Source organism: Fundulus heteroclitus, chromosome 14 (genome assembly GCF_011125445.2).
Source record: "Fundulus heteroclitus isolate FHET01 chromosome 14, MU-UCD_Fhet_4.1, whole genome shotgun sequence".
Lineage (NCBI taxonomy): Eukaryota > Metazoa > Chordata > Actinopteri > Cyprinodontiformes > Fundulidae > Fundulus > Fundulus heteroclitus.
The window spans coordinates 34,491,535-34,517,515 of NC_046374.1; the positions used below are offsets into that span (position 1 = coordinate 34,491,535).

At 40.3% G+C, this 25,981-nt stretch overlaps 1 protein-coding gene across 3 annotated transcripts; it reads right to left on the reverse strand.

The window, feature by feature from the left end:
* Positions 1 to 26: 26 nt before the first annotated feature.
* LOC105921300 (broad substrate specificity ATP-binding cassette transporter ABCG2) lies at positions 27 to 25,493 on the reverse strand. 3 transcript variants are annotated; one of them, XM_036146749.1, is made up of 19 exons: positions 24,994 to 25,493; positions 20,499 to 20,584; positions 20,300 to 20,424; positions 13,354 to 13,413; positions 11,850 to 11,964; positions 11,450 to 11,602; positions 11,078 to 11,235; positions 9,323 to 9,425; positions 9,170 to 9,218; positions 8,988 to 9,086; positions 6,942 to 7,052; positions 6,637 to 6,782; positions 6,301 to 6,383; positions 5,238 to 5,327; positions 4,794 to 4,918; positions 4,488 to 4,642; positions 2,182 to 2,271; positions 1,998 to 2,044; positions 27 to 472 (listed from the first exon to the last, which is right to left on the reverse strand). In XM_036146749.1, the coding sequence occupies exons 2-19, from the start codon at positions 20,553 to 20,555 to the stop codon at positions 328 to 330; spliced, it is 1,911 nt and encodes a 636-aa protein (XP_036002642.1). In that variant the 5' UTR covers positions 20,556 to 20,584; positions 24,994 to 25,493; the 3' UTR covers positions 27 to 327. The 3 variants fall into 3 exon arrangements, with proteins under 3 accessions (XP_036002642.1, XP_036002644.1, XP_036002643.1); XM_036146751.1 differs by having other exon boundaries at positions 20,300 to 20,417; positions 24,994 to 25,491; XM_036146750.1 differs by lacking the exon at positions 24,994 to 25,493 and adding an exon at positions 22,670 to 22,782.
* Between the last annotated feature and the right edge of the window lie 488 nt (positions 25,494 to 25,981).

The following is a 25,981-nucleotide window of genomic DNA, read 5'->3' on the forward strand; positions in this document are numbered from 1 at the left end:
AAATAACCCCATTTTACGTTTCTTTGTACGCTTTAATGAACTGTTTTATTTCCGTACAAAAAAAAAGATTACAAATATAAAATAATACATGGCTTTGAACATTAAAGTGCAAAAATCTGAATACGGTTTACAGTAAAACAACGCAGTGATAAAAAGAACTGAATAAACGATTCGTTGTCAAAACCAAACATTTTACAAACAAGTTACCCGGTAGAAACGCAGCTGGTTTGAACACAGTAATCAACTGTAAATACAAGGCTGAACCAAACCGATGGTAATAACAAATTCTACCCATAAAAATAAGGTAGGCTTTTGTTGCTTAAGGCTTCAGGTGAACTTCTTGATGAAGCGCAGCTTGAGGTATGCGATGGCGAGGAAGCAGATGGTCATGACGGCCATAGCCAGGTGGTTCTGCCAGAGGCCCCAGGAGGAGTAGAGCACGCCCTGCTCCTCCAGGAAAAACTCCCCCGTTCTGTAGGAGACACGGACAATACAATCGATTTAGCGGTAAAACTATATGGGAATTAACAGATTGGTAGGCAAGAAATTAAAACACAAGCTACTGGTGAACATTTAGTAACACATTTAGCTAAAAAAAAAGTAGAAATCATACTTTGGGACCAAATAAATACCGAAACAGGCTAGGGTGCTATATTTTTTAGCTACAAACTGATATTTATTTTGCCACCACCCACAGTTTGAATACTACATATACCTAACATCTTGAGGTAAAGCCTCTCTCCACAACAATTTTTTAACACCGTCAAAACTTTGTGTAGGACACATGGAAGGATGACGTGTTTTCTCCCCGTCACAAATGTAAACTTTGCCTAACATTACTGCGATTTTACCTGGAGGTGTACTTTTTGGTCAGATGAGACTAAGATTGATCTTTTGGGTACTCGAAGAACAGATGTGGAATAAGGAATAATCCTTTATTGACATCAAGAGAAGAGAACTTTGGAAGCACCTTTATTTTAACCGTATTAATTCCACCAGCTACAGACAACTGAAGAAAAGACCATCCGTCTGTATCTTGCCTAACCGTAACCCCAGCGAAGACTTCACAGAAGATATTTCTGACCTTAATGTCAGAGTATCCATCTGAGAGTCAAACGTCTTACAGATATCCTGCTTCAAACCCTGTTTTGTCCATTTTGCACAAAAACCTTTTCACTTGAATCAAGTGGGAAAAGTACAAAACATGGCCGATGAAGAGAGAGTCGGCGCACACGATGACGTCACCGCAATAGCCGCACAGCCGAGTGCAGCTAATAACTAGCTTTAGCTCAGGGGATCCACCAGGAGGGAAGAAGGTCACTTTATGATCACCCTAACCCGCGATGGTTTCACTCCTGACGCCGCAGTACCCAGGCCAACGAGTCAGTCCAGAAATACAAAAGCAGCGGTTGTTTCACATTCGGGATTGAGCGTGGTTGTAGCGTTAGCCGCTAAGCTAACCACTATAACCGCAAAGCTAACTAGCAGGGCTCGAGGCAGCCGCGGTGGCCTGTTCCAAAAACTTGTCACAGAGGAGTGTATCGCCAGGAGGGGAGTCAAACAATCCAAGAGTTAGGAGCGTACCACTATACACATGTAGGAGGCTGATATGGAAGTAGAAGGGCGCTTTAAAATGAATGTCCCTGCTAACACAGAGCCTGGAGAGGCACGTCTTCACTCCATGGTGTCCAACAAGGCCCCAATAGCAGGACATTTAAGAATACTATACATGATACTCTGGTGGCCTCTGCCAGAGAAGAAAAACTGGGTCCTCATTGGATTGGTGGGCAGGATAAAAATCCCACATTTTTGGCTACCTCCTTCCATGATCAACTGAGTTCCCTTAAAACAACAATCATCTGGCTAAATGTAAAAATAAATGTTAAAAAGGACAACTGACAAACATGCTGCTGAGATGTTAACATCCGTGGAGCTAATCCTTCAGACTTCATCTTCTGAGACAATCGGTTGTTTTAGTGTTTTTCTCAGTGTCTTACTTGTTTCCTGAGAAGACCAGCCCAGTGAACTCATTCGCCTGCAGAGCCTAAAGGTCAAGACAGAAAAATAGGAATTACTTCAAAATTTAAATACATATTTACATTTTCAGTTTGCTTTTTTTTTTGGGGGGGGGGGGGGGGGGGGGTATGAGAAAATGGGTTGATTTTTGGTGTGGTAACATACGCTTAACCCATATCTGGGTATGCTGAGGTACTTCAACCAGGCGAGCCAGCTGACGATGGAGGGGAGATTCACCAGCAGACCTGCAAAGATCTGCACAAAACAAAACATCGGCGTTGGTGACCTGGAGAGTCAGGGTGTATTTTCATTATGGAAATGTGCATTTGCTTGTGTTTTTGATAACGCGTTAAAAACGTTGCAATATGGCAGATAATACGGTAAAACAGATAAAATATCTTAAAGCGAGCACCACGTTGTTGTTTTTTTGAAGAACTTTTGGATAAACGGTACGATTTGCACCAGCGCTGAAAACTAAATGGAAAGTGGAAAAATAAACCTGAATTAATAGGAATAAATAAAAATCATGATACATCAAACTATTAAAATATGAAAGGAATTTTTTGAGAGACGATACAAGGACAGGAACAGATGAAAAACATAGGTTTTATACTCTAATTTTATTACTTACAAGGCGAGTTTTGGACCACCACTGTTCTCTGCCACCATGTGCCCAATATAATTAAAAATACAGGCAAACCTCTTTATTTGTGTCCTTACTTGATGTCAGGGAACAATTGGATCGCTTAGTTGGAGAGTTTTTTTTTTTTTAGGTGAAATCTCTTTTACATTAACTGTATTAAGGTCATTCATAGAGTGTAGGACCTTTATTTAACCAGCAGGTGTCACCTTTGCAATGTTAAGAACAGTTAACGTGAAAACCTTTATTCCAATAAAGAGTTTTTGTTGTTTTGTTGATAAAGTCCAATATTTTTATGAGTTTGGAATCTTAGGCTCTTGTTTGATTCAAATCCATAGTTTATTGTCCCCAAAATAAATTTGCCTTCACAGGCTGTTCCAACATTTACAAAAACATGCAGAATAGTTAAAGGGAAGGACGTGACAAGTAAAGACTGATGGAGTGGTTGTTGAGTTGCTAAGTTTCAAGACATCGTTATTAAAGTCTGCTGAGGGTATTGTGAGCTGTGATGGTGGAGAGGATAATGCTTTTTTCAAGGTAAGATGTTTTAAACGTTGTCTGCATTTATCACTGGAGGGGAGGAGTGCAAAGTACGAATGTAGAGGATGCATTGGTCTATTTCTCTCACTGCTGAGTTCTCCTACTGTTCTCCAATCTGCAATGTTTGTTGTTATTTTAGTTTTTAACTTTGTTCTCTGTCATTTTTCTCTTCATAGAAGGTACACCTGGTCTGGTGTTCTGTTATCCGTGGCATCATCCAGAGAGGCAGATCATCCGCCATTACCAAATAACATAGAAGGTACTCCTGGGTCAATGTGAGCTTCTGTGCTTTCTGTGTCTCTGCTCTGTCTTCTCTAAGCCCCAGTGGGTCGAGGCAGATGAGCGTTCACACTGAGCCTGGTTCTGCTGGAGGTTCTCCTCCCTGTTAACGGGGAGTTTTCCTCTCCATTGTCGCTTCATGCATGCTCAGTATGAGGGATTGCTGCAAAGCCATCAACAATGCAGACGACTGTCCACTGTGGCTCTACGCTCTTTCAGGAGGAGTGAATGCTGCTTGGAGAGACTTGATGCAACCTGCTGGGTTTCCTTGGAGAGGAAACTTTCTGACCCAATCTGTATAATCTGATTGAATTTGACTTTGGAAAGAGCCTTGAGATGACATGTTATGAACTGTTGTGCTATATATATGAAATTTAACTGAACTGAATAGAAGAACCTTCAGGATGAAGAAGTCAGACACTCATAACTCTTCATCGATTCTATTGGTGTTCAGGTAAGTTATTCCAGCTAAGTCACCCGAAAACACCAGAGACGTCAGGGTGATGTTTAAATTTAAGGTATAAATTACAACGTAATGAATGAGACAAAGTGTAGCAAGCAATTAAATGAGAATGACTGGAACAGGAAGTGCTTTTCTTTCATATTTTCAGCAGGAAACATCCGTGTAATGTTGCAGCTAGCTTAGCAGTGACAGAATGCTGAAGGTGAGTTGCGCTTATTTTATTTCCGGAATTATCTAAAGTAATTTAATACATAGTTTGTTTAGAGAAACATTCATGTACTCATTGCTATGAAGCTACAACTAACATCAATAGATTTTTATGAGCCACTGACATCCCACAATAATCCACCAATGCCACTAGCTAATAATGAAACTCACCCTTTCACAAGGGTGGGTCATTTCAAACGTTTCGACTGTTTATAAGCCAAGTATTCGAGGGATTTTGGCATGATAGAAATAGAAAAATGCTTAAAAATGGCGCCCTATCAAGTCTTCCCTCTGAGAACCTACAGCATGTAGTTTGAGCATTGCCGAGTGTTAATGTGCTACCATCATGAAGACGCATGTGATGGTCATGAAGATGTTGGCGATGGCCACCACCGTCTGGTCGGCTGAGATGGCCATGGCCATGGCGGTGGCTGTGTACGCGACCAGAGCCACGGTGAGCATGAAGGTGAAAAAGGCCCCCGCTGTGGGCTTCAGACCTGCACAAAAACACACCAACCAACAAAATACGGGCATCAACATTAAAAGACTATAATCCAAATAAAAGGGAGGAAGAACAGCAGCAAGAATGTCTGAAAACACAAACCTGGAGGCAAAATAAACGAGTGCCAACAGCAATGTCTGACCTACCAATCATGTAGTAGGCGACGCAGGTGAAGACAATGGCAGGGATGGTCCTCAGAGTTATGATGTCAGACAGGATCTTAGACAGGAAGTAGACAGAGAGCCTGTAGTAGCCGCTGATATACTCGTGGCTGCAGAGAGAGAAGTAAGAGAGAAGCTTTCATCAGTGAACGTTCTCTGTGAAGGATGGGAGCGATCAGAGTCAATTATTAGATTATTAGAGGTTTGGACACATGGATTATTATTTTCAACACTATCATCACCTGCATATGTAACAGTTATTATCAATCAGCTGTAAATAGAATGTCTTTAAGTGATTATTTTATTAAAAACTAAATTTATGACATCCTGCATTCTAATTGTTTTCAACCTGACTCTCGGGCATTAGATGAGAAGCACTAAGCACTTCCTCTGAGATCTGCAGATGAGATTTTAGCGAGTCAGACCCACATGAAGAGTTTCCTTTCGGTGATGAAGAGCTCGGCGGCCGACAGCGAGCTGAAACACTGGTTCACAACGATGAAGAAGAGAGCGCCGGTCCTGAAAACACGACCACTCGGTGAGCCAAACATAAAATACACAAGCTGAGCTACATAATGTGGTTTTAAAAAATACTTTGCTTCCAGTGGTGTCCAAATACACATTGTCATGCCAGGTTTGCTTATTGATGCTGTATGAAGTGTTACTTAATCAGCTTGATTCACACATTGTCAGTCAGTAAAAAAGAAATAGTAGGAAACAAAAATAAATAACATACAGTAACTAGTTATCAAAAACCTAGACACTTGCTCTTGATCAGCGGCCCTCAAACTGGGGTCCCCGGACCCCCAGGGGTCCACGAACCACAGGTTGCGGGTCCGTGAAACGCATGTTGTCTGAGAAGGCCCTGGGATGAGCTAATGAGCTAATTAAGACAATGGGCAAATATTTAACTCCGTCCACTTCAAGTAAGGTAAAAACCAAATCAGCTAAAATTAGGAAATGTGACAACAGTAACATTGAGAATGAGGAACTAAATCTCAACCAAAACTCTAATATGAGTTGTTTTTATATATATTTTTAAAAACATACATAATAATTCCTAATGTATTTAACAGCACAAAAGGCTGTTTAAAAAAAATACCATCAACACGAGGAATCTAAAGGAGTCTAAGGGGTCCCTGGCCACGAAAAGTTTGAGAAGCCCTGTGGTAGATGACCACAGATTAAAATTAGGCTTAGACTTAGACAACTTTATTTGTCATTTTGTATGCACAGAGTGCGTACAGAACAAAATTTTGTTGCATACAGCTTGTGAATTGCAGTGAAATTAAATTACAGTATATGGTGCAGCAGTGATTCAAAAGTGAACAATTGAAATGTAGACAATGCAGGAGAAAGGGACAGTGTACAGGTGAGTATTTTTAAAACCATTTGTATGTGCAGAATTGATTGTGCAAAGGGCATTTGTGCAAGAAATATGGTGCAGTAGTGATTTAAAAGTAAATAATTTAAAGTGAATAAATAAAAATACCTGTTCTGAATCCCGCTGTCCTCCAGGTTGACGTCAAAGAACAGCGCTCCGACAACCAGAGCGAGGAAGAGCGTCACGGCGACCTACAAACACACAAACATGATCTACACCCTAAATATTTCACACTCATGGTATCTTTGTGACTGAGCTGTGAAAAGGAATAAAAGTCGCTCCCAGAATGCAGTACTCTTTTGCTCCAGTAGATGGTGCACCAGAACCTTACAGAAGTTACTGAAGACCCATTCAAAACAACCCCGGATCAGGTTTTGGTTAAAGGGACCAGCTACAGGCACTAGCTTGTTCTTTTATTTATTTATTTTTTTATTATTATTTTACCTGGGCGATGGAGGTCTGAGGGTTCAGCACAAGATTGCGGAACGTTCTCTTGAGAACCCATCTGAACTGCGTAAAGAACCCTGTGTTGTAGGTGATGGTTCTGGAGCGGGGGCCCTTGGTCGTTGGCTTTCCCTGAACTATTTTTTCTGTCAAGATACAAAATATGAAAATTAAATTAAAATCATTTCAGTCACCGTTTCAACAGATCAAGTCTCCAGTTAGAGATTCATTCGTTAGGTTTTTAGAATAAATTACAGACATAAACACTGAAAGGAAGACAAACCCTACGTTTCTTTTGTACCTACCGAGTTCGTCTTTGGTCTGTTTGTAGTACTGGCAGTTTCTGTACTCCTCCACCAGTTTGTCCTCAATTCCTTTTCTGGACTTTGACATGGATTCTGCATCTTGTTGAGAATCTGCATCAAGAAAAATATGGACATCTAAAAAGAGATTTGCCATTGAAAAATGAGAAAGTGAAAAGTCAAACATTGTTTTTTCCGGTACTCCTCACCTGCCTGTAGTGAACTTATGGAAAGCTCCGGTAAAATACAGCTGCTCGACCACAACAAAGGGCATTATTTTCATTAATATTGTCTTCATTAGCTTATACGGCTAATGATTGTAGTGACATGGAGCTAAACCTCATCATCTACAGCAGGTAGATGATGAGGAGTTACGGAAAAACTGAGCCGGCTTGTAGTGACATCGTAGCTGAAGGAGCTCTGCAGTGACACTGAAAACGTCTGTCATTGAAAAAAAAAAGACTGCAGCATAAAATGAGACTATCATCATAAGTTTTTACTTTCTAACGATGTTCGACTTTTCAATATTTGATTTTACAATACCGAATCTCTTTTAAATGGCTCTGCAAGGTGTCACTGTTTTAGCTCCATAGGAAAAAGGTCCAATATTTAAGATAACCGAGTTTTACGTCATCTGCGGATGACGCTGATGTCATCAGTTGTTGAAAACAGTATGAGATCAACGTCCATTCACCATTTTCCCCTCCAACCAAAGTCCTTCCTGTCTGAGGGAAGAGATGCTCTCTTTTCCTCGTCTCCAGCAAACATTTCCAGTTTTACTTGAGTAAAGGTGAATTCTTCCCCAAGAATATTCAGCCAGTCCAGGTTCTGTCTTGAGGGGACCGACCCAAAAATGCATTCCCTTGGACATCGTGGGAGGAGACTCACACACCACTGTGTTTCTTTAGATTACAGAAAGCCATGACTGAGACTGTCAGGATTTGGTTGCCGTGCTCTGTTTTCTTTTCTCTGCTTCACAGGTGATTGCAGCTGACAGGTGGGCGTGGTCCACACCTGCAGCACGTTAGACACTCTCTTGGCTGGCATTTAAGGAAGACGCGGCGAGCAGGAAGACGCCAGAGTGTTACCCCATCGTGGTATGCCTAGGCCAGAACCCGTTTCCTGAAACCTCGTACCTGTGAGTCTTTGAAACCCCGTCTTGGATCTAATTTTTGTCTCCTGTTTTCTTCAGTGTCTGTGTTGGATTAGTCACCCAAGTGCTGCCTGTGATTCAAAGACCAGCTCTGTATCCAGTTCAGCTCAGATTCTGCCCTGGCGTCTTCCCTCTTTCTCCCTTGGTATTACCAAGCCAGGCTAGAGTTCCCATTCCCCATGGATAGATCTGGTCACTTGGACTTCTCTGGTTCTTCCTGCCGCTCCTCCTGCCTGCCACAACTGTGGCGTTGCTCGGATCCTACGTCAGTGTCGCTGCTGCCAGTCACCCGTCACTCAGTCACCTTGTTCCACCTCAGAGGCACGGTAACCGTTCACCTGACTACTCATCCTCCCCGGATAGGTTCTCTCGGCCAAGCGGTAAGGGCCGCGGCTTCTGGTATATTTCCCTGGTTCGACCCTCTCTAATTATTCTCTCCTTTTCTGCAGGGCTTCCAGCTTCGGCGTTCCGCCCTCCCACGTTGTACAGTCTGCTACTTGTTTGAGCCTTCAAATAAACATCTTTAAATCGTTCCTGTGTCTCCGTTAGTGTCTGCATGTGGGTCAAGAACTTGAAAACCATGACAAAGATGATCTTATTCCAAAAATCAGAGAAAAGGGAGAAAAGTAGAAAAGGTGTCTGCTTCAATAAAACTGAAAACGAGTTTCTAAATACCTAATATTACATTATTATTGTTTTTATTATCATCCGTTTGCTCTTGGAGAAGTTCAGGACCCAGTCTTATATCCTCCATCTGTTGGTACCGCACCAAATCACAATCACCTCTCATTGGCATACTTTTACTCTTTTTGTCGCCATGAATTAGGGGATTAACCACATTATTGGTGACAATTGGAGGCTAATTTCGATCTTTGGTTAAGATTAATTTCACCTACCGTCTCCCTCCGGGCTGTTGAGGGCGACAGCGGTCGAGTCTCCGTTGATGACGTCCAGGAAGAAGTCAGCAGGGTTGTTGTGGGCCTCACATGTGTACCCTGGAAGACAATAAAACCTCCATAAAGCTCCGAACCTCCCCGGCTGTTTCCAAACGGACCGAACATTTGATCCGCTCTCTTACCGATGTCAGAGAAATAGTCCAGGGCTCTCTGTGCCGGGCCGTGGTAAACCTGTTTCAATGCAACCATAAAGTAAAACGTTAGGTTGTTGTTTTTCCCACATGCGAGCGGTCAGAGTTCATGAGGCGTTTTGATAAGCTGCAGGCGGGGCTGACCTGTTGGCCGTTGACCAGCAGGGTGAGGCTGTCGAAGAGGCGGTAGATGCTGAATCGGGGCTGATGGATGGACAGGATGATGGTGCGGCCGTTGTTTGCCATCCTATAAAAAGCAGAAGAAAATAAGCTTAAATTATAGTTAAAGTTTGTTGTTTATTGGCGATATTTTAGAGGTGTTGACCGTCTAGACCAGGGGTCTACAACCTGCGGCTATGGAGCCACATGTGGCGCTTAAAACACCACAGAAGAAGTGTTTTTAACTATAAAGCGAAGGCAATTCTTCAGTACGCTCGCTGCAAAATCTACAACAGAAGGGCAGCAATAACACGAGGCTTTTAAAGGTAATTTAAGATTCTGTCGTTCAATGAAGAAGCAGCTGTACCACTTTGGGTGAAAACAGTATCTTTAACTGAAACAAGCATAAAATTTTGCTAAATTCCATTTTTCTAACCTCAGAAAAGTCTGTTTAAGGTAAGGATTTTTTCTTTTACTGCAAACAGTGGAAGAAACCAAAGTTTTAGATGTATAACGACACATTAATCAAGGTAACTTGTCCATGTTACATAAAAGGCAAATACTATGTTTCCCTAAAAAACAGTTGTTGAAGTTTGAAAACAGAAACTTAACCAACAAACTTTCTTTCTGACCTTTGTAAAGAGAACTGACCGGTCAGTATCAGTGACAAAAATTGGTAGGCTTTCCCTATTTTCCTATTTCTGGTGACACCTAAGTATACATGAGGACCTTTTCAAATAAAAAAAATTAAAAATACCCATAAGCCAACTGAAATCTTAAATAAAAGTCTACAGAAATTTCATCTGGGTTTTCTACCATCTCATCCCTTTCCCTGATGATAACCAGGGTGTCAGATAGTGACATGGTGTCACAGAATTACAGTAATTGCTGTAAACGGTCAAACACACTCGTGCGTAAAGCCGCTCGGTGGATGTATTGGCACTGCTGGAAGACGCAGTTTTCTGACCAGTGATGATGATGGCCAATAAGCCGCTTTAGACTCCGAGCGTTCGCTCCTCTATAACCCAGAAGACGGTGGCTCCAATCCCCCTCAGGGTAGCCATTTCAACATGAAAGAAAATCAACGATCAGCTGACCAAATTTTTTATACTAATTATCCTTCATGAGGTGGTTGGCATCGACCGTTAATGGTTGGATGTGGGCGTGTGGAGGGCTGAACACGAGGCGGAACCAGGTACGCTGCAAAAATGGATCTAAAAATAAGTAAAATGTTCTTAAAATGAGTGTATTTATCCATGATTTGGGTAGGTAAAATTGATTATCTGCCAATGGAGCGAGTATTTTGACCCCTAAAATAAGATAATTAGATATCCTGCACTTGAAATAAGATGATGGAGATGAATTGTTCCTATTTTAAGTGCAAAAATCTTATTCCATTGGCAAATAGTCTTATTTACCTGCACAAATCAAGGACAAATACACTCATTTTAAGAACATTTTACTTATTTCTAGTTCTGTTTTTGCAGTGTACACAAACGTTCAGGTCCAGCTGGGATCTATAGAGGTAAATTGTGTGCAGGTTTGGTTTCCTTTTCTTGGTGTACGCTCACTTTTAGTACGGCTTCTACGCAAAGTTTTATAAACGAGACCCCCGGACATCCGGCAACTCAAAAAGTGAAAACGGGGACCCCTGCCTGACTGTTTGGTTCGCGGCGGGAAACTCGGCTCAGGTAGTTTCTGGGTTCTGGCAGAGATCTGCGTGATGACGACGGTGCTCACCTCTTCAGCAGCAGCAGCACAGAGTTAGCCGTGCTGGCGTCCAGGCCCGTGGTGGGCTCGTCCAGGAAGAGGACGGACGGGTCGATGATCAGCTCCATGCCGATGTTCGTCCTCTTCCTCTCGCCGCCGGAGATCCCTCGGATCAGCTGAGTTCCCACCTGAAACGCACCGGGTGTCTCAAGGTGGGCTGGGATTCATTTTCACCACAATTACCATAATAACTGAGGCTCTATCTTTTTTCTTTTGCTTTCTGTTGGGGTTTTTTTCTTCAGATTTTTGTATAATAAATATTCCAACTTTCTACATTTCCACTCATTTTCTACACTACAGTTTAATCCTCTTTGTCCTGCATCCTCTGCGTCTCCCTCTCACCTTGGCGTTGGCCACCCGTCCCAGGCCCAGCTCCTGGATCAGCCTGTCCACCTTCTGCTCCTTCTCCTTCTGGGTGACGCTGGACGGGAGACGCAGCGCCGCCGAGAAGGTGAAGTTCTCCCGGACCGTCAGCGTTCCCATCACCACGTCGTCCTGCACACAGGAAGCCGCTGTTCACAAAAAGCTCAAACGTTTCTGTTCGCGTTGAATCCAACTTCCTGTGCTGCGACTTTGTGTTTCTGGAAGTTTATTTAATGCGACTGGAGCAGATTTGGCCCGAAGAAGACGGCCTTATTGTTGCAGGCGCGCTCTTCCTTCCCTTTCGGGGGAACATTCCTGAATAGAAATAACATTTCACGCTGGCTTGTGTAGGTCTGGCTTCCTGACTGCCTGCGCCCACCTGCACCACATATCCAGACAGACACTTGAAGTTGGGAGGCTGAGGAGCGCCGTCGATCAGGACTTCCCCCGACAGACCTGCAGGATCTTTTCTGGCAGCCAAAACATCCAAGAACCTGAAGGAAAGACATCTCCGGTAAATAAATCTGGGATGGATGCTGCAAATCCAAGACAAGACACTAAAAAGGTGCATTAATAAATAAAGAATATAACAAAATGTGAAACAGTTTATGAATGGGATGTTTTTTTTCCCCCATCTAGTATTTAGGGTAGGGCTGGGCGATATGGATTAAAAAATAAATCTCCGATTTTATCACACCAAATCCGATTAATTGATTTTTTTCCTCCTTTTTGTTTCATAAAAAGAAATTAAAGAAATTATTTTAAAACCTTGTCAAGCATTTCGTCAGGGAGTTGACCTGAATTCAAATTGCAACTAAAAACAAGCTGTGAAACATGTTTGTAAAACAAGATGGCAGCCGTGCCATTATAAACAATGAAAATATAACAAAACATTTGCTACTAGTGGTATTACACATTGAGCTAAGAACAGGCTTCACTGCACTTGTGAACTTCAAACTAAGTTAAAAAAAAAAGTAAATAAGTAAATGAAGTACCTCGTATTATGATAAAAAAAAGTTTCCACTTAACAATATTTTGACAATACATTTGCCTAAACATATATTCAGCATCACATGCTGTTCTCTTCATGGAAACCCAATGAGTGTATTGGCAAAATAAAATCCAGATTTTCCAAAAATGAAATCTTAAAGAATTGTAAATTCGAATTAATCGATTAAATCGATTTATCGCCCAGCCCTAATTTAGGGTAAAGGAAGCAACATGTGAAAAATGTGGTTCTTGATGATCATCACACTGCAAAAACGGAACAAAAAAATAAGTCAATTGTCATGAAATTAGTGTGATTTATCCTTGATTTGAGCAGGTAAATAAGATTTTCTGCCAATGGAACGAGTATTTTTAACCCCTAAAATGATATAATTAGATAAACTGCACTTGAAATAAGATGCTTCAGTTCAATTCAATTCAATTTATGTAGTGCAAATTCATGAAAAATGTCAACTCAAGGCACTTTCCAAAGTCAAATTTAATCATATAATACAGATTGGATCAGATTATACATGGATGGAGATGAGTTGTTCCTATTTTAAGTGCAAAAATCTTATTACATTGGCAGATGATCTTATTTACCTGCTCAAATCAAGGATAAATTACACTAATTTCAAGAAAACGTTACTTTCTTTTAGTTCCCTTTGTGCAGTGCTGAAACTAAACACAAATGGATGTGTTTTGGCCAAAATGACGCTATTTCCAACAATGAACAAGATAAATTCCAAGTTAAAAATGTAAATAAGTTAAAAAGAGGAGCGAGTTCCTCGTGGTTCTGAATATGATAAAAAAAAAAAAACGTTTAAGTTAATTTCTTGGTTTACTTGGAGTAAGATGCATGCAGGGAGGCATTTTATAACACACACAACACTTACGATGACTTCCCGCTTCCTGTTGCTCCCATGATGGCGTTCAGACCCGGCTTCATGAGCCCGCTGAGGAAGAGGAGGAGGAGGAAACACGTGTGAAGAACCGGTCATAAAACAGCAACCCTTGCGGCTGATTACAGGGCCGTCGGCTCGTTGGCGTCTCCAACGCCAGACGCCGCGCTCCTTTTAATCCGACCGCTCAAACAAACAAAACGTTTTACTAAGTTAAACGCTGGAGAATAAAAAAAAACTGTTTAAACGGCGCCTTCAGTGGCATCCTCCTCATCCCACCACAACTGAGACCTCCTCTGAGTCTAAACACAAAAACACAAAAAGCTGTGTTGCAATCAGAAGGTTGTGGGTTTGATTCCAGCTTTGTTCACCGCCACGTTGAGGCCCAATTGGACAAGGCATCTAACCCTCATCCAATCAATGAGTCTAGTCGTGTAACAGCGATCTGATTGGTCCATATGACTAGAAAAGTGCTCTAGAAGTTCAGTCCTACTTCAGCAAACACTTTACTTTTTCCATAGAGCTGATAGACGAGCTTTGGTCCGCTGAACTGTTGAATGTTTATTATTGTTATATATCTGGCCCAGTGGTTCTGTGTTTATTTCCTGGATGGAGCCGTTGACAAAAGGCGCTGGTGCTAGTGACTCTTTTTTCTTCTTCAATAGAAAGCACTCCTTTGCTTCTGAGTTTTACGTTGTCTCATTCAAGGACAGAGCCACAGATATTGCTGTTATTAACTATTTCCCATTGAAGATATATAGATAGAGCTGTATAGATAGCCAGTCTATTCCTGCCATTAAATGTTTTTACTGTGCTTCTGGTCCAGTGCCTCTGTGTTGGTATGCACCTGTTTCCTGGACAGAGCTGTTAAAGGTGTCGGTAGCATGAACTCCATGTCTGAACAGAAAGTACACCTAGTCATGTGCCTCTGTTTAGCTCGGTCTCTTTCCTGGGCAGAGGCACTGAAATAATTATTGCTACAATTAACTCAGTTTTTCTGTTAAAGGAAAAGTCCGGTCAAAATCAGAATTCAAACTGCTGAAAGTACTTTAAATATAAAACTATTACATACTGTTCAATAAATTATGCATTTTGTTAATTAAGAGTAATTTTCATTTAATCTTGTTTATGTGGAGGCGTCATCATCTGATAGCGATATGGATTTTTTAGAAGAGTTTCTTGACAGCAACCGGACCTTTGACGAAATCCAGTTTGAGCCAAGGAGACCAAAAAGGGACGATGTGAGTATAATCTGTCTGCTGCGGCAGCGGTCTCCTTGTTTTTGTGTTATTCTTCTCAGTTTGTTCTTCTTGCCGATAAAATATCTCAGTGTCAATATCAATTAAAATTAGTGCTGTCAGTTTTAACGCGTTAACTTTGTTTGACCATAACGGCGCCTTTTTTAACGTGCATTAACAGCATTATTGGGTTTTTTTTCAGTTTTGGGCTTGTTTGAGAAAGTGAAGTGGATTGTTTCAGCTCTAAACTAAATGACACTGCCGCACTACAGACACCTGTGGAAATATCCCTCCGCCTCATAACGCACTGAAGCTCGTCATGCCATAGGAGCAGGATGAGCTTCTATAACTAATGTTTTTTCACCTTTTACCCGATGTAAATTTTAATGGTGAAGTCCTCTTGAAATCCAAAATAATTGTTGTTGATCGCAGCTGTGTAGAACGGTTCCTATTGAGTTTGCTTGTAAAGCCGTCGGCTCTTCGCGATTCTACGTCACAGGATGTGATGTCAGGCGGCCGTTTTTGCCCATATTTGGGCAATAATGGCCGCCTGACGAGGATTTCTGAAGAAGAAGGGGTATAATGATCTTCCAATAAATAGAGTTGAGTGTCATCAGCATAGCAAATGGGGAGAGGAGGGCCAAGAACAGAACCCTGTAGGACACCACAGCTTAAAGGGACTGAGACTTGACGTTGCCAAGGCTAACATATTGAGTTTACATATAAAAATAAGTTTCCCCTTGATCTAAAAAAAACACTTTCTTAATATATGTACAGTTGACATAAAGCATAAAATGAATCAGCAAGGTTTAAAATGAGGAAAATTAGGATGGTTAAATCATAAAACCAAGGATTGTTAGGCGTAAAATCTGCTCTATTTAGTAATGATCGTCTAGAAAAAATGTGTGACCAGACAGCAATAAACTCATAACACACGTGCTGTAATTTTACGTGAGACTGAGCTCACCTTTAACTCTGTCAATGATTAGCCTCACCACACAATAAAACACAAAAGACACCAGCTGAACAACTCAAAACTGTCAGAAACTTACGTGAGAGCACGACGCCCTTTGACCAAGAACGGTTTTCATAACATTCACATAATAATAAAAGGCTTTGGTGTGTTTCATAACACGGTTCACACAGAGAATCTTTACCCTGTTGGACAATTGTTCGGATCTCTATAAAGATAAACGTTTGGGTTGAGTTTTAGGGTTATTTGTCATTCTCAACGGTTAGCAGACTGTTTCCAACATACTGTAGGACAAAGGCAAACAGTCAAGTGCATTTAGGGTATTTAGAGGTGCCTTAATGAAACAATTAATTAACAAAGGGGTTATTCTCCAAAGGATAATGGCGCAAACCAAATAAACTTTGTGTTTTCTGTCCAAGAGTCTTGAGATTAAAAAAAATTAGCCAATCAGAAACCTCTGATAGGCAGAGTTTAGTCCGTGCTGGGTATGCTGTTTCCGTGCTGGAAAACCTTGACTGTTTACCTGAGTGAAAGCACACATTTTTTTTTAGACTGTTGGCTCAGATAACATTGTTTTGGTTTGCAGGCAGTGGAACAAGTATTGCCTTTCCCTGTAAAAAACGATATTTTTCCAAATAGATATGGTGGAGAACATGTTTTAAAGTTATATATATATATATATATATATATATATATATATATATATATATATATATATATATATATATATATATATATTACCTATATATATATACATTACCTATATATATATATATATATATATATATATATATATATATATATATATATATATATATATATATATATGTTTCAGATTGTCACATCTTTGTAGGATACATGCAGAGTTAAAATACATATGGCACCTTAGTAAACCAACATGTCAGTCATGTTTGCCAATAATTCAGCATCTTACAGGTTTCCTTAAGTTGTAAAACAATCCACCATGTTCTGCCAGTACAAAGAGGAACGTTTCTAACCCAGGAAATAAAGTTTCAGGGCGAAATGAATCCAGAAGATTTTGAAGACCCACTGCTTCACGCGTGTTGGCTGCATTTTTAAGGTGTTTAAGCATAAGTTAAAATCTCCTGTTTTACGTGCAAATAATCCGCAGTTGAGTGTTATTTAGTTTAAATTCTCAATATTTTTACTTGTATTTTGCACTTGTATTTTATACTATTACTGTGATTTTCCAAGCTGTATGCAAACCAAATTTCGTTCTGTACGCGCTTTGTGCATACAAAATGACAAATAAAGAAGTCTAAGTCTAATTTATATTTTCTTAAAATGTACAGAGAAAAGTGATCAAAATATTAGAATGGAATCAATGCTTAATGGAAATTGATGCGTCATGAAGAGGTTCTCGTTTGAATTTCCAAAATGAACTCTTTTCAGGACGTTTTTGAAGGTTTTCACTGCAATGATGCGGCGGTTTCAGTTCCACGTTTCCTGTGGCGTGACCTGTGTGGCTGCATGTAACAGGCCTTACTTTTAGGGAACTAAAACTGCTTAAGTTTTTCTATCTGCAAAACTAAGAAGGCATGTGTCAGCAGTGCTGACATTGCATTTTGGTGCATCATGGTGAAAAACGTGAAGTCATTCATTCAGAAAATTTCATGCATGGAAAGCATGATGCTGCGGTTGTGCTGCTCATTTTGAAACAACCTGTACTTTGAGTAAAAATGTGGACGTTTCTTTTTTCCTGACTCTGTAGATCCTATAATATTTATCCATTAGGTGGATTTTAAGTGAACATCAGTGTTTTATTTCCATCCCTGAACTTGTGTAAATCTGTCTTTCTCCTCAGTCGGTTCAGCGTCAACGAGCTGGAGCGACTTTCGGCACCGCAGCCGTAAGTGAAATCTTTCTGAGCGTCCTACGAACAGCAGCGAGCTGAATTTTAACGGGCCAAAAGGCTGCGGAGACAAGATACACGCTTCGTTCTCACGTGAGAACAAGCTTGAATAGAGTTTCAACCCTCCTTCAACTCTGTCAATGATTATACTCGCTAAACAGTAAAAATACTGAAGATACCAGTCCTCGTATCAGATGTCCTGCCCTGACCTTTGACCAAATGCAGTTTGCATAAAAATACTCAATATGAAAGATTGTTTTCATAACAGCATCATCAAATAGTTGTCAGATGCTCCTTCCTACTTCTCAGGACCTTCTGAGACCAAGTTATTCCCCTCTACTGAGCTTTATTTTGGAGGAGCAAGGACTGAAAATCCGGTTTAAGTCGCCATCGGTGGTAAAATAAAAGCTGAAACTGCAAGATCTACATTCATTTGTCACGGCACAGATTCAACAAGGTGTCAGAAACTATCCTCTAGGAGTTCGGCCCAAACTGACACGACAGCGACACGGGGTTGGTGCAGATTTAGCACGTTGTGGATCTCCTGCTCCGCCACATCCCAGATTTGCTCTGCTGGACTGAGATCTGCTGACTCAAAGGTACGATGAACTCCCCGTCATTGTCAAGAAACCAGTTTGAGATGATTTGAGCTTACGTTATCCTGCTGATAAAAGACTCCCCTGAGGTCATGAAGGGATGGACAGCAACAATAAAAGGATAAAGGTTAAATGGCCTGCCCTTGTATTGTGCTTTTATCCAGAGAACCAAGAAGGCTGTGGAGTTTAGATGAAGCTGAAGCACCAAAGTGCCAAGAAACTATTCCCCACACCGTTACACCACTAGCAGCAGCAGCCTGAACTGCTGATACAAAACATGATAGATCTGCTTTCGTGACACATGTTCTACCATCTTAGCTGAAATTGAGACTCAGAAGAACAAGCTAAGTTTGTTCCCATCAGTGATTGTCCAACGTTGTTGAGCATGTGCTTAATGTAGCCAAAATTTCCCGTTCTTGGCAAACAGGAGCGCGACCTGGTGTAGACCTCTGCTGCTGTAGCCCATCTGTAACCCTAACCCTCTGACAATGACAAAATGCAGTGAGTTGCTGTTGACAAGCTGGTATTGTTAACATGGACCTTCACAACGCTCAGTCCTGCACCGTGTTCCAGGCTTCCAGCAGTGTTGCCAAGTCTGCTTATTATAAGCGACTTTGAGCTTATGAATATATATACTGTTCACGAGCGGCCTCTGTATTACAGTGCAGCTTGTTTTGGGTTTGTTTGTTTTCATGGCGCTGGTCGCTTGTTTCTCTCGCAGGAACCGGCAACACTATCTGCCCACACTCACACTGTTTCTTTTAAGACGCCGCTGCTTGGGCACAGGCAAAATATATAATCTAGAATATTCTTTTTATAAGCCTCTACCGCCGTGTAAATTTATCCTGAACTAAAACAGCTATCACCTCAAACATGCAGCGCTAAGCACGTTGGTGATGAGTCGTGAGTGTGCGTGCAGCATCTTTTGTCTGAAGACGTGTGACAGCCGTTGGTTTTCGGTTAGCAGCTAGCAATAGCATCCTCATATTTTCTTATTTATCATCGGTTTACCGGTAGCGAAGCTAATGTTTTTGTTTGCAGAGCACATTTACAACCACAACTACTCAGCTACAAAAGTTCATTTTAAAACTAATTTTGCTAGATTGAGTCACATTAAGGTCATGGTAAGGCTGGTTTGTAATTAATCATATTCTTTGTATACCTGTATGGGAGCAAGTATTCAAATTGACCACCAGGAGAATGGGATTGAGAAAGGTGGCACCTACATGTTCCTGAGGACATCTCATGGCTGCAGCTACTTTTAATGTGAAGTGATGTGTTCAGGAATAAGAAAGCTCTAATCTGAAAATGTTAACAACCGTTTAGGTTTATGTTATTAGGCATTTCAGTTAATAAAAATGTGTTGCTAAAAACTGGTCGGCCACTCCTGTAGTAGAACCGCATGTGAAAGTATTTCAACATCTTTCTCAAAATTTTCCTCTGATTCTTAGATCTGTTTGTATGCTTTTAATTTCTCTATTTGTCGTTGCATAAATGATGAACTATGTGGTGTATTATTAGACCATTATTTAAAGTTTGAACGCCAAGCCTGAGGTCCATATACAAACAAAAACAACACTGATTTACATTAACACGTCTGCTTCTATAGCTGTTATTCTTATATAACTGAAATCTTTAACACCCTTTAACACCCTGAACTTTCTCATTAGGTCAGGCTATTTAAATACATCAGCATCCTGCTAGTGTGCCTGTTTGTTGCTTTAAGCGCACAGGTATTGTCCTCTAACGGGCTTCTGATTGTACAATTATGCGTGCTGCAGGGGCAAAGCTGAAACCGGAGTCTCTGCACAAAGCCAAACTTCCTTCCTTTGCCTCCCCAACATGTGGTATTTGATGTGGAACCAAAGGACAGGCCCGATCATGTCACGTTTGCCTCCCAGGTGGGCTCCTGATGGCACGTAGACCAACAAGTTCAGGATTTTTGTTTTTTTTAGACAGGCTGCATACTTCACCTGGCGGCTGAGGAATACAATGTTGTTGTCCTCAGGTATTTGTATAGTGACTGTAGAGCTACAGGCATAGATCTCATAAAGACAACTTAAAATGATAAAGGCCTTGATTTCTTTGAGGGCACTGATTGTTTCACGTCCATTCTCATCAACCGGTTACTTTAATTTGCTTACTTTAAATCTTCTAGGAGATTAAACATCTTTTAGAAATCTAAATCGTTTTGTCTTTGAGATAAAATGTTTTCTGTTCATGGGTCCTGAGACAATCTTTTGAACACATGTGTACTCACTTCAGGTCAATGAGGATGTCTTTGGTTCGGGCTTTCTTCCGACCGAAACAGCCTCCACCCTGCTTCACCTTGTAGTGAATATTGTGGAAACTGACAGTGGCGCCACGTTTGTTTGCACCTGCAGACTGAAACAGCATTACTTCACCAAAAACTAATTTGATTAAAATTATTATTGTTAGCAATGAAGATAGGAGGTTACCTGGTGTTTGGAGGCTCCATTCTGTCCAAGCTCCATGGCTTCACGGTCATTAGGCATCCTACACCTCACCGCCAGTACTCAAGACACTAAAAAACACATTTACAATAACTATCCAATCATTCAAATAATGATATTTGTAGAATTTAATAAAACTAAAACTAACACAATGGCAAGGAGTTTCAAAAAGCCTTAAAAAGAAAACAGATTCATGATTTGGTGAATTATTAAATTTCTAGAACAGCAAATATTAGCGGAAGCGTTAATTGCAAGACTTTAGGATTCACACTAGCTAGCAGTTTGTTGTTAGCCACAACTTTACTAGCTAACGTCAACAACTACATTTTATTAGACGCATTAGTCAAACTTTACAAGCTAATCGCAACAATTTTTGTTTTTTTGGTGAGACACAACATTAGTTAGATTTTTTTAAACTAACAGAAACTGTCACAGTGTTAGCCCAACCTTTACAAGCTAATGGAACAAGCGTCGCCTGAACTATCCAAGTTTCCAGAACAGTGCTGTGTAATACAAGAACTGTACAAAATATGTTATCAAAAACACTTTCTTATGATACGATGAATGCCAGAGATTTAAAACCTTATGGAACCTACTTTGTTCTATCCAACAACGTTTGCCTTTTTGGTACTATCAGACGCAATGTTAGCTAGAATTTTACAAGCTAACAGTACCACCTGTGTTTTATCGCATTTTATCTAAATTGTCTTCATCTGATGGTAAATGCTTTATTCAGTCAGAAGTAATGTTAGCAAACCCTTTAATCTCTACCAATTACAGCTTTAGATAATACAAATAACAGCAAATTTCACAAGCTAATACAAATAACAGCAAATTTCACAAGCTAACATCATCAGTTTTGTTTTGTTAGATACAATGTTAGTTAGAACTTTGCAAAGCAGAGGAAACAACTTTGTTCAGTTATACACAGAATAATGTTAAAACCTTTATTGGATAATGGTAATAGGTTTCTTCTACCAGATAGGGCTACAATGTTAGCCAGGACTTCATAAGCAAATGCTAACATTACATACGCTGTTATTTAAGTGGTCATTGTCTAATGGTGAAGGATTTGTTCTGTCAGAAACTACTAGCCAAATCTTTAATGGCTTTGTTAAGCTGAATCAAGTTTCTTTTCAAAGTACTCAATTTGAGTACTCAATTCATACTAACATTTAAAATAGACTAATATTATAACTATGTGGTAATTCTACTGTCAGGATACCAGGACCAGTCACTAATGGTGGAGTAGTTTCACCAAAATGATGTTTATAATGAACAAAGTCTTCAAAAGCAGTTATGGTGAGTATTTCTAGGTTCAAATTGCAAATATTGTGTTCAAGGAAGCTCAGGGAAACAATAAGAGTTATTCTCAACAATTACAGACGAAGGGAAACAGTAAAAATCCTTTGCTGACCCAACTTAACCCCCGGAGAAAAAGAAATGTGTCAAAGACAGAAAGGATCCTTCCATCTAAATGTGAAACTCATCTTACAATTCAGGGCTGCTATTTGGTGGAGGGTTAGTTTGTTAAAAAATAAACTGTGAAATAAAAAATTAGCATTTTGTTTCACTTAAAAGATTAAAAATCTATCACTTATATATAGTGGTTCCATTGATAGCTCAGTATTTCTACCTCCCCCATTTTGTAAAAATTCAGGTAAATGCACATACAAACACCATTTTAGTAACTCAGCAATATAATTGTAACACTTACTTAGGCATTTCAACAAATAATAAACCATTGTTTTAAGGTGACAAAAGTTTTAGGTAGCGACTAGTTGCCCACAACAACACAGTCATATAAAGTAGCCTTATGTTTAGTCAAAATACCATTAAAATGTCTTATCTTCATAAGTAAACACTGTCTCCTATTTTCTACTCTGGGACCCAGTTTGCAGCCTTGTGAGACAAATTTTGTTTAATTTCCTGAAATTCTGCTGATTGGGTTAAAAAAAGGAAAAAAGTCAACTCCGTCAAACTTAAAAGTAGCTAATTTTGGTCATTCCTGTTTTCAGCAGAGAAGACTTTCCTATTTAAAAGAAGAAAAATTTTAACTCTACTAAGTTGATTTGTATGAATCACGACAAAAGAAGAGATTAGATAAATTTGTATATAGAGACAAAGCTACAAGGGAAAACGAGGTAAATGTTTACCAGCTGAAATGAGAAAATCCCAGAGCACACGGACATCCAAAGAGCAGGACGTTGACCAGGAGGGAGCAGGCAGTCAGACTGCTGGGATCGATGCGTGTTTGACAGAGCAGAGAGTTTGTTTAGCGCTCACAGAGTGTGCGCATGTGTGTGAGTTTGATAATAGTTTTATGACTGAGGCGTGATAAGTGGGGAGAAGGGCAGCGCTGAGTAATGGCTCTTACCTAAAGTCACAGCTCCAGAGAAACTGCAGAAATGAGGAACCATTTCCATAATTATGCTTCCCGCTTCATATATTATAAATATATATATATAAATCAGAGTTTATTTTTTTAAATTTTCTTGGTTTGTTTCATGAGTACCGTAAATAGACAGATGAAAGGTCTTTTTCACCAGCTCCTTGCATAACATGCCGACCTCTTCCAATTACAAACACGTGATGGTGAAGTAAATTTTATTACCACACATTACTATTATGTACCGCCAGCGGTTTTGTTGTTGTGGCTTGAGAAACTAAAATAGCAACATGTCAGATAACTACAGGTAAACATTATAAGGGCTCCTTATTTCAGGATAATTTATTTCTCCTGAACATCTATTGTTAACTAGACATTACCTTTAAAGCCACCAGAGGACCCAAAATAAGTAAGTACTTCTAAAAAATGTCCTGTTTATAAAGTAATTGCCCCCCCCCCCCCCCCCACCCCCCACCCCTCCCCTGATGGCTTTCTTCTGTTTTGTCCCACTTAGATGTTTCAGATTCTCAAAAAAATTAATATCAGACAAACTGATACTGAGCAAATACAAAATGCAGTTTTCATATCTTGATTTTATTCGTTAAAGTGAAAAAAACAAAACTGTCCACACCAACTCGGCCCTATGTGAAAAAGTAATTGCACCCTAAAGATTATAACTGGTTGTAACATCCGATTTAAGATTTATGTATTTAAATGGTCATCAAGTGTTTGTGATGCTAATCATTCATCAGTTGTTATTGATTTATAAAGTGCTTTAAAACATCCAAATAAAGAGACCAAAGCAAATAATAAAATCTTTTTAAAAATGACTCAAAACGATCACAGAAAACTAAATAATTTTTAAAAAAAGTAATGTGTTAAGGAACATTTAAAGGCCTTTCTGGACAAATGCATCTTTAATTTGCTTTTATAAAGGCCTGGTTAGGTCAGTCAGAATTAAGTTAATTCAGCCTCTGAATTAACTTAATTCTGGTTTTAAAGCATTTTTGCTTTAAAAGCATTTCCAATATTTTTTATAAAGGTCATGCTGCAACGCCTCAGAGGGCTTTCTCTTTGTTTTTAGTTATTTTACCCATTCAGAGGTGGCCTTGCCTGCATGAATCATGTCACAGACCAGCAGTCAGTTTAACCCTGGACTGCTTGAGGCTTGAGCTCCAGGCCACAAACTGACGGTCGGACGTTTTTCATCAGGATTTTCTGTCAGACAGCAGGATTCACGGTTCCATCGATTACACAAATTTGTCCGGGAAAGAAGCAAAGCAGCTCCAAACCATCACACTACCGCCGCCATGTTTGACTGTCGGTACGATCTTTGTCTGTCTTGGCGTTCCAACAAACTCTATTGCACCCTCGCCTTCTGAAACCTTTGTCTCGTCTGTCCACAGAATATTTCCTCCAATGTCTTTGGGAGAAATGTCTCTCTGGCAAATAGGAGAAGGGCCCTTTAGGTCCTCATTGGTTTCTGTCTGTCTTGTCTATAGCCAAGTCTCTTTCTTATCGTTGAACCACAACACTGATTAACTGATGCAGCTGAGGAAAACGCCCTGCTGCTCTTCTGTGATCTACTGGAGGACTCACTGAGGCACTCCTGGAGGGATTTTGGCCCTAGAAACAGCTTTATAGACATTTCCAGATTGACAAACACGTCGTTTCTCATCCGCTGCTCATTTTCTTTAGATCGGGCGACGTGTGGCTTTATTAGGCTACTTTCATGTTGTCAGACAGCTCCTTTTAACGTGATTTCCTTAACCTGCAGCTCTGGCATGTGTGTGGCCAGTGAAATTAAAGTACCCGGCTTTCAAAAAAGGCAAGCAGTACCAGAGCCAATCCATGATTTAACATGTGGGGGAATCTCAGTTCCTCATAAGCTGGTTTGAATAACCTCTTCCCTTAATAAGTGGAATCCTTAAAAACTCATCTTTGGCAGCTATCTGGTTAGATTTGCCTGATTTTAAAAGTGTGGTGGGAATCGAATAAAAACAGAGGAGGTTACATAGAGGTTAGACGCTTTTTTTTTTTTTTTTTTTGCAGCACAGTGCCAGTAAAGAGAATAACTAGGAGCAGTCTCACCATGCGTCTGCGGCTCTGGAGCCCTGCCCTCTGCGTGCCGTCCTCCCTGCAGGATGATTAAACCACTTCCAGAGAACATCTCTCCTCCTGCAGTCTGACACACATCCTGGACGGAGACTCACGTGCAACCAACGGAAAATATCACGACAAAAACAAAACAAAAAAAAACACTAATTAGGCTGAAACCGACTGTATCCTAAACCGCGAACTATCCTGAGGTCTGTTTAAATGAAAGTTACACGCACACCGCTGCAGACAGGCGGAGCGAAGCTGTTTTCTCCCCGGAAAGCAGGCAGCGGAGGCGGGGCTGCAGCAGCCGGCAGCGGTCGGTCTCTGCAGGAAGTCCCAGAAATTCTCACATCCTGTTACATCAATCAACGATGCATCGCCAAAGCGACATGTTAGGCTACTTCGTTTGAGTTTTTACTGTAAAACACCACTGTTTGGTTCGTGATTTAGCTTCAGGTCTGCTTTGTTCCTCATCAGGACGCAGCGGAATAAAAATCTACAGGACCAAAAAAACACTCAAAAGTTAGTCCAGGCAGCGCTGAAGTCTCAGGTTTATACGTCAGTAATGGCTTAAACTGCGTCGTTTCTTTAGATGTAGGCCATGTGGCCCACTAGAACAATTAAACGAAGTCTTCTGCAAAATCTGGAAGTTTTGTAAAAGAAAAAAAAAAGCTTTGTTTTCTGATTAAGTTCAATTTGCTTGATTAATGCCCTTCTTGCTTTACTTTTGCTATATGATGCTTTGCATAACACTGGTCATTGCATTTTAGTTGTTTTTATTATTATTATTATTATTATTATTATTATTATTATTATTATTATTATTATTATGTGTAATAAATCGCCCTTTGTAAGGCAATTTCTTCATTGTAAAAGACTGCGTTACTTTGGCGCCCCCTGCTGCTCAACATGTAGTATAGGACATCTCACCTTCTCAAGTGGAAGAACAATGAGCGCAAACTCTTCATTGTGCGCATTA